General features: G+C 29.7%; 1 protein-coding gene across 1 annotated transcript; it reads left to right on the plus strand.

Moving 5' to 3' along the window:
* The first annotated feature begins 3,555 nt into the window (after positions 1–3,555).
* Positions 3,556–7,960, plus strand: LOC131631486 (cytokinin dehydrogenase 3-like). Its single transcript, XM_058902281.1, has 5 exons — positions 3,556–4,369; positions 5,627–5,754; positions 6,317–6,580; positions 7,030–7,298; positions 7,393–7,960. Exons 1-5 carry the CDS (start codon positions 3,700–3,702, stop codon positions 7,694–7,696), a joined length of 1,635 nt encoding a protein of 544 aa, XP_058758264.1. The 5' UTR covers positions 3,556–3,699; the 3' UTR covers positions 7,697–7,960.
* The last annotated feature ends 1,839 nt before the right edge of the window (positions 7,961–9,799 follow it).

Consider the following 9,799-nt stretch of genomic DNA (forward strand, 5'->3'; position numbering starts at 1 on the left):
ATTTTATGAAACACAACTTCAATTAAAACACAACCTCATTTGAAACACAAAATCCATTACATTTGACAAGAAAGCAGAAGATACAAACAAGTTTACACCAACTGACAACATACCTTAAACATAAGTAAAATCACTAACCCTAGCCCTAAAATCACCAATTCTAAACATGCCCTAAAAACACTAAAATCCTACTTCATTTTATTTAGCATCACAAGTCCTACTGCCAAAACAAATGTCATTGAAACATAGAATCTCGTCAGTAAGTTCATTGCATTCAACTTCATCTTCACTTCTGCTACTTTAACATTAGCTTCATCCACTCTAGCCCTTTCTTGATGCAACTTTTTCTGCAGTGAAGAAATAATTTTCTTGGCTCTTGGAGAAAATTCATCGTCGTACCAAACAAAGTGGCTACACCTTTTATGACCCTGTACCTGCAAACAACACATATATAGTATGATAATTTCCTTCTGCTACAGACATATGACCTAAAAATGTATTCTTTCAGTTGCCGCAACCATGGCATTACCTTGTACATCCCACACCTAAAAAAATGTCGACCTGGGTTCGAATCGGTCCATGAGGTCATCAATGAAGATTTAAGCCCACACGTACACTCGCTTCGAAACAAACATGAATGTGTAGCTCCGATACTACTGGTTTTTGTGCATTGAGACATCTTTAGAAAAACAAAGTGGAAAACGAAAGAAGAAGAAGCAAAGACGATGAAGGATGAAGAAGAAGAATAAGTTGGAAGTGACTTTGCCCTAGGTTCTGAACACGGGCGATGTAGGATGAAGAAGACGACTAAAAGTGAAAGTGGTATAACATATTTAACGTGTTTTTTTAATCCCTAAAATAAAATAAAAATGTTTTTAGAAATATTAAATATTAAGTTAAGAATTAAAACCCCATTTTCAAATAAATATAATGACGTGGCAAGTGACTGGACCAAATATTAGTTGCCATGTCATTAAAAAGGCACGTAAGTGATAAGGGACCTTAAAAAATTCACTTAATTGAAAATGAGGGACCTAATAGTTGACTTTTTTAGTTTGGAGACTAAAAAGTTAAAAATGTCAAAATAGGGGGACTCAAAGTGCATTTAAGCCTTATATTTATTTAATAAATTAATTATATGTTGATATATATATATATATATATATATATATATATATATATATATATATATATATATATATATTTATTTATTATATTAATGTCAAATTTTTATAATTATGTTATTATATTAATAATAATAATATAATTGTAATATTTTTTATATCATATTATGAATAATAGTTAGGGCTAACTTGTAAAAAAAAACTTCCAATTTGTTAGGGGTTAAACCCCAAGCTAACTCAAAACGCATGTCATTTTGGTAGGGGCTTAACCTCATGCTAGCTACTGACAAAATAGTGCGCCACATTACCGCAGTAGTTTGTGCCTACACCTGCGTGGTTGCGGGTGGAAAATTAATGAACGCATTTTGCGAGGGGGAATCCCCAAGCAAAATAGTGAGGTGACAAGCCCCTTACAAAGAATTTGCGATGACCTATTTTGCTAGAGGAGTTGTCCCCATCATAAAATTCTGTTTCGTGAGGGGCTTTTTGACTTAGTGAGGGGTTACACCCTTGGCAAAAAATGCTTTTTCTTGTAGTGTATTTTCACCTTACCTAACAGAATACTGAGGTATAATACCTTAATGCGCCATATTTTTTCTTTTTAAAACTAATATGTGGGTTTGCGAGAAAATCGAGGGGTAAACTAATTCAGGTAATTCCAACAATTTTAATTTATGTTTCGAATTAGTTTACCTATTGGTTTTGCTACAAAATCGAGGGGTAAGTTAATTCAAGGTACATGCTTTGAATCCCAGCAACTAAAATATCACCCACATAGCCCTAACGATGAGCTCTAAACAGCAAGTTCCATAAACACATATTATCCTCCAACTCCTGAAAAAAGTAAATATAAAGATGATATGTGTTTGGGACTATTCTTCCTCTTTTTCGTTTTCTTCTTCTTCTTCTTCCTAGATCTGGTATGTCTAACATCATTAATTTTGTTGCTCTTTTATAGAACCGTTAAAGGTTTAATGTTGTTGTTGTTTAAACTGAGATTGATGTTTTATGTTGTTGCTTTTTGTTGAGATAATTACGTTATAGGTTTATTAAGATTGATTTTATATGTTTATTGTTGATGTTGCTGTATTTTTGTTGAGAAACTGTTTTTCTAGTTGTTGAATGAACAAGTATGAAAGAAAATTGAATAAGAACTAGAAGCATTAGAGAGATTTTAACCATTAAAGAACAAGAGATGAATCATGAGTAATAGGATGTTCGAAAATCATTATTAGTGTAATTTGTTCTTCAGATATAATTGTTCATATAATTATTTTGTAAATTAATTTGAAAAGTTTTATGTTCGTCTAGGGCTAAATGATACAAACAATCCACATTAGATATATTAAACTCATGCTTGTTTTACTTGTTGGTTAAATATCAAAATCGAGGGGATAAGTTTTTTCGCCATTTATAAATTCTAAAAAGGATCTCTCTGGGATCGAACCCATGACAATTTCAACTATCCCATCGATTATTCAGAAATCGAAGGAGAAGGGGAGAGGATTAGGGTGAAAAGTTTTTATGTCGTATTTCGTTATCTCGCCTGTGTAACCAAAGTAAATCAACTTCGCGTCCGAAATAAAATGTGTTATTTATAGTGGTATTTCTCTCACACAGCAATGAATTTGTGGGAGTGTAATTGTTTTAGTAGAATTAATTAGATTAGTTAAGTGCGTAAACAAGTTAGTTGTAAGTACCTCTATAGTGTGGATAAGTAGTTCCTCACTATTTATTTATAAAACATCGATCAAATACTAATAAACATAAAAAGACATTGTAATATTCACTGTCTCAAGTTTCACACTTCATTCAATAGCCTTTAAAACGGATTTGGATCCTCTCATGCTCTTTTGGTCATGCCCTTTCTTTTTTTCCAATCTAATGGTTAAATGTCACGCAAAGAATTTTTTTTAGTACAAATAAGACAGAGAAAAAAGATGAATCAATAGATGATAGATTGGAATGATAGAAACATGAGAGAAAGAGCATGAGAGGATCCAAATGCCTTTAAAACATGTTAAATCAATGTTTAAATTTCAGTATTGAAAAATGTTTATTTATATATAGAAAATGCTAACTAGTGCCCTCAGGATAATGATTAAGACTTTTAAAATAGTAAATTTATCTCGGTAATCTGCACATTTAATGTCTTGAAAATTAAAATGTTAAATTTTCTATATAACATTTATTTTTTGAAATGCTTAACCATTGCCCTGAGCACACTGGTTAGCAAGACCCTTAATATATATACTAAAAAATCTCATTGAAAAAGTTCATAATATATATAAAAATAAGGTTTATATATTGAATTAACAACTGTCATAAAATCTTTTCTCCCTGCAAGTTATAATAAAGTCAGCAATTTTCAATTATTAAACCTAAAAGACAAAAGATTCTTCTCTCTCTCTCTAAACACACATTATTTCCATCTTTTATCATGCAAAGTCTTCTTCTATTCTATTTATAGCCCCCTCCCTCTTTCCCCTTCTCTCATCACCAAACCTCATCACTTCATCACAAAACCAAAAACAATTTCTCTCATATTCATTCTCTCCATCCACACAAAAAAAAAATGGCCATGAGTTACCCTTTTCCAATATACTTCATTCTCTTAATAATAACCATCCCACGTTTAATATCCACCGTTGGAAAAACCGAGCAATGGAAATATTCACTACCCACAGAGTTATCCTCAAAAAACAACAACATATCTGAAAAACTCATAACCAACCCAAAAGCCCTTGAAGAAGCTTCAACCGACTACGGCAACCTCGTACACGAATTACCATCCGCGGTGTTTCGTCCGACAACGGTGAACGACATAGCAACTCTCATCAAGCTGTCGTTCAACAGTTCTGTCCCTTTTCGTATAGCGGCAAGAGGACAAGGTCATTCGACGCGCGGACAAGCCATGGCACGTGACGGAATCGTTGTGGACATGAAAGGGTTAAGAGAAAGAGGAGATGGTGAAGTGGTGAAGAATAATATTAAAATGAAAAATGGTAATGATGGGATTAAGGTATTTGGAGATGCTAAGGTTGGATACTATGTGGATGTTGGTGGGGAACAACTGTGGATTGATGTTTTATATGAAACACTTGAATATGGACTTGCACCTGTTTCTTGGACTGATTATCTTTACTTAACTGTGGGAGGAACACTCTCTAATGCTGGAATTAGTGGACAAACGTTTCGTTATGGACCTCAAATTTCCACAGTTCATCAGTTGGATGTTGTTACTGGTATGTATATATATCAACATTTCCTTTTGCATCTAAATATATACATATATTTTTATCAAGGTTTTAAATAACCGTCGGCTTTTACAAATTCTGTCGTTGCAACGCTCATTGCAGTTGTCGCGGTGTCAATTAACCATAGTTTTTTATTTATCATGAAATTAGTGAATAATGGTTTCGGCATCAACATCTTCTAATATCATTTTGTTGCAGCGGTTTTTATAGGAATAGACCGTTTTTTAAAACCTTAATTTTTACCGGCACATCTAAAGATATTTTATTTTATTTTATTTTATTTTATGTTATTTTATTTTATTTTATTTTACCGGCACATCTTCTAATATCTTGATATTGTACTTTATTAAGATTATTTGTGACTAGGGTTCAAATTCAGAACTTCTATACAGTATTGATGTTATGTTAGATCGATGTTAATTGCTTGTAAATTACAGTTGAAATTTATGGTTTATTTTTTCAAGAGTCTGGACCAGTTGTGTCACGATCCATTTGATTTTAGATAAAACCGGATAGAAATGGAGAAACTAAGGAAGTTCCATGTGCATTTTGGCTTTACAATGCACAGTGACATATAAAGGAAAACTTTTCTAACTTCTTTTTATAAAAAGACATATCTTAAGCTTTAACAAAAAATAATAATCTGTTTAGTATCATAAAGGCTTTCATTAGATTCTGTCACCAAACTTTTATAGCTTTATTTTTTATTATAAAGTTTCTTATACGTTGTTTTGGATTTTTTTTTATTAGTATTAAATTTCTCCTATTTACTATTACTACCAAATTTCGTGGTTGTTAAGAGATTCTTGTTGTGATATTTTGGAGAAGTTAATAAGTAATTTCCACCACGTCATGTTTTTGAAAAATTCTAAATACAGTTCACATTTGTCGGCATAGTTTATTCCTATTTTTTTCTTTTTATTTTATTGACGGTTGATTTTATATATTGTTTGGTCCAAGTCTACCTAAGTCAATTCCTCAACTATAATAATTTAATTAAAATAATAAATAGTATTTTGAACTTTAACCATGTTATTTTTAAGGAATATGTATGCATGCAAGTATTTATTGTTTATTATATATTATATTATCGTAAAAAATTGTATATAATACTTTTTCCGACTTGATATGTATTACAATACAATTTACAAACCATATGATACATATTGATTAAATATTTTTGTAGTCAAATAATTAATTTATATACCAAATAAAGTTTGCTTGTTTGGTATTTTTTTTTTCCAGGAAAAGGAGAATTTGTAACATGCTCTAAACAGAAGAATTCAGAATTATTTCATGGTGTCCTTGGTGGTTTAGGACAATTTGGAATAATAACAAAGGCAAGAATAGCTCTTGAGGCAGCACCAAAGAGGGTACGTACACTTTTCAAAATGGAAGAAAAAAATAGACAATTTTTTTTGTCTTGTTGCTAGCTTCTTCTTCCAACCATATATCAAAATCAAACTTTACAAGAGCATCTAATTATTGTCCTTGTAGTGTAGTATTATACTCATCCATGAACAAAAAATACAAAATTAAATAATGCGACAATTAAGTTATAGCCACATGTATATAGATAATGTGAGATTCATAAGATGAAAAACAATTAAATAGTTGTTTTGAAAAAAGGAGAAAAATTTCAGAAGTACTTTTATAATGATTGTGACTGTATATAAGACCTTAATAAGTGATTGTGCCAATAAAAAGGGCCATATAATTATTTTTGTCCTCGTTGTCCTTTATTTTGTATTCTTTACATGTGCATGACTATGTTTTTGCTTCCACTATAATGCTTCTAGAATCAATTAAAACTAAAAAAAAAAATCTAAAAAAGTTGGATGTATTCGATTCAAGTTTTGAATGAAATACATTTGATATTTAGATATTTAAATGTATATATAATTAATGGTGAATTTTTATTTGATTGTCATGCAGGTAAAATGGATTAGACTTTTGTATAGTGATTTTGCAGATTTTACTAAAGATCAAGAAAGTTTAATTTTAAGCAAAAAGAGTAAATTGGATTATTTGGAAGGGATGGTGTTAATGCATCAAGGACCCATAAATAATTGGAGATCTTCTTTCTTCCCTTTAACCGACCATCACAGGATACTTTCCCTAATTACTCAACATAGGGTCCTCTATTGTTTGGAAATTGCCAAATACTATGATCACCATTCTGAAAACACTCTCAACAAGGTACATTCTTTTTTTAATTATTACTTTTTTTTTAATATATTTTTTTAATCCAGTAGTTTAATTATTAGACCTCAACCCGAGTATTTATAGTTTGAATCTGCATCTCAGCAGTTGAATGTCTATATTACATCAATTACAGTTAAATATCTTATATCATTTCAATTACAGATAAATATATTTTCCGTTATCAAGTGTAATTGAATGTCTTTGTAGTTAAATGTATTCGTCGCTATCAACTGTAGTTGAATATCTTTACAATTGAATGTCTCTGATTCTATTAATTGTAGTCGAATATCTCTGCATTTGAATGTCTTTGTTGCTATCAACTCCGGTTGAATGTCTCTGTAGTTGAATATCTCTATAATTGAATGTTTTTGTCGCTATCAACTGTAGGTGAATGTCTCTGTTGCTATCAAATGGATTAATTTATATTTTTCATGTTTGTGTAGGAAATTCAAACTTTGGTACAAGGACTGAACTATATCCCTGGATTTTATTATGAAAAAAATGTATCATTTGTTGAGTTCTTGAATAGAGTAAGAAGTGGAGAGTTGAAGCTTCAATCACAAGGACTATGGGATGTTCCTCATCCATGGCTTAACATGTTTATACCAAAATCAAGAATCATGGATTTTAACCTAGGTGTTTTCAACAACATAATTCAAAAAAGAAACATCACCACAGGACCTGTCTTGGTTTATCCAATGAATAGAAACAAGTAAGTTCTTAATTAACCTATAAAAAACTAGTTAATTAAATTAAAAGCTAATTAAGAAGAGGAATTAATTAATTAATTAATTAATTTTTTTCAGGTGGGACAATAAGATGTCAGCAACAATACCAGATGATGAGGATGATATCTTTTATGCAGTTGGATTTTTGCACTCAAGTGGATTTGATAACTGGAAAGCCTTTGATGCACAAAACATAGAAATTTTGAAATTTTGCAAAGATGCTGAAATTAAGTATAAGTTATATCTTCCCCACTACAGCACACAGGAAGAGTGGAGAAACCATTTTGGACCTAAAAAATGGAAAAGTTTTGTACAAAGAAAATATGAGTTTGATCCAAGAATGATTCTATCACCTGGACAAAGAATCTTCAACAATAATTAAAACCATAAAATATTTATGATGGGACTGCATGCATAGCTGGATCAGCAAAGGTGTATATGATATGATCTAAATTCTACACCTTTGATGAGAATCTGAATCATATAGCTTTTTTTTGTACTTTGGAATTTAATTTTGGTAGAGGGTGGGGTTATGTGTGCTGCATGATTTTGGCACATATATAAATCAGGTTATCCATACCTTAGATATGTACATATCTATTTAGCAGTATCTTTTTATCTAGTAGTTTTTTTAGCATAATGTAGATATATTATAAAAAGAGCAATCTACCTTTACACTAAAAATGACACCAAATACTTACACTTACGGTTTACTGTAAACAGTGTAATATTACTCGTGAATAATATTCATGAATAATACATGAATAGTAACTTTTAATAGTAAATAAAAGTTGGTAAATGAAATTATGAAGTTGGTTGATAAACGCTCAAAAATATTTTTAATAATAAATAAAGTTGGTTAATAAAAAGCAAAAATGTTAGTTAATAAAATTATGAAGTTAGTTAATAAACGCCCAGATATTAAAAATATGGGAAATGCTAACGAGTGCCTTTGAGGTACTCTTTAAGTGATTAAGATAGTAAGTTTTTTTTTTAAAAAAATGCGTGCAATGCATTGAAAACGCATTGGAAATTAAAATATTGACTTTTGTAAAGAATATTTTCTTTATTTAGTATCCTTAAAGAATGCCTGAGAACACTAGTTAACAAGACCATAAAAATAGTTGTTAGTAGTAAAATAAAGTTAGTTAATGAAATGTAAAATGTTGGTTGATAAAATTAAGAAGTTGGTTAATAAACATCTAGATATTAAAAATAGTTTTTAGTAGTTAAATAAAGTTAGTTAATGAAATAAAAAAATATTGGTTAATAGAATTATGAAGTTGGTTAATAAATGCCTAGGTATTAAAACTAATTTTTAGTTGTAAAATAAAATTGATTAATGAAATATAAAATATTGATTAATGAAGTTGTGAAGTTGGTTAATCACACAATTTTATATCGGTATTATTTAATCTAAAAATAAAGAATAAAAAAATTATTTTTTTTTAAAATAATTTTTTATTATTATAATATTTTAATATTTACCGTATATTGGTGAACTGTGAAATATAGTGCAAGTGTAAAAATTGGTGTCAAAATAATAACATTTTTTTATATAAAAAAAATGTATGTTGAAGATTTTTATCATATTCAATTATATATTTATATTCAAATCGATATAATACATCAAACACCAAATGAATTCAATATTACTAACTTTGAAAACAATGTATCGAACAAGAATATTTACACTCCCCAAATTAATGACATAAAAAATTATAAATATAAAAAAACTAAATTATCTTAAATATCAAAATGGATCATCTCCTTCCCTCCATCCATGTCCTTCAACCAAAACACATGCAATTGCATAGAAGGAATTAAGAAAAAAATAATAAATAAAATATAATAGAGAAAATGTTAGAGAGAGAAAGAGACATACTTCATTTGGTCTCAAATATAAACAACAAATTTTTTTAATGGTCTTAAATATAAGCAAATTACATCTTTAATTATTACTCCCTCCGTTTTTTATTATAAGTCGTTTTGAAAAAAAATTGTATTTAAATATAAGTTGTTTTACAATTCCAATGAATAATTAATGCTATTTTTCTTATTATATTCTTAAATATTTATTATTCTCTCTCGTTTCAATTATATAAATTCTTCTTCTACATGTTATTAATTTTTTTTTTTCAATAAGCAATGGAATTAAAGGAGCAAAAGGGATGCTCCACCCAAAAGAGAGAATTACAAAGTGAAACACAAGAGAGGTTGGGTATTCCAACCAAAATAATTACATAAAGGCGCCTTCTTATAAAAAGAGCCCAACCAATTCCACGAAATAATAAGAATCTCCAACATACACTCTAAAAAGCTAAAAGTTTCCTCTTTGAAGATGATAGCATTACGCTTGAGCCACAAAGTCCAAATCGTCGCCAACCAAGCCACCGACACAATAGCCCTCTTAGAAAGACAAGAAATTTTGTCACAATGATAGAGAAAATCTTGGAATTCCTCTAGAGACAAAAAATCCCCGACA

The sequence above is a fragment of the Vicia villosa genome, unplaced genomic scaffold, assembly GCF_029867415.1.
Source record: "Vicia villosa cultivar HV-30 ecotype Madison, WI unplaced genomic scaffold, Vvil1.0 ctg.000832F_1_1, whole genome shotgun sequence".
NCBI classification, from domain to species: Eukaryota; Viridiplantae; Streptophyta; class Magnoliopsida; order Fabales; family Fabaceae; genus Vicia; species Vicia villosa.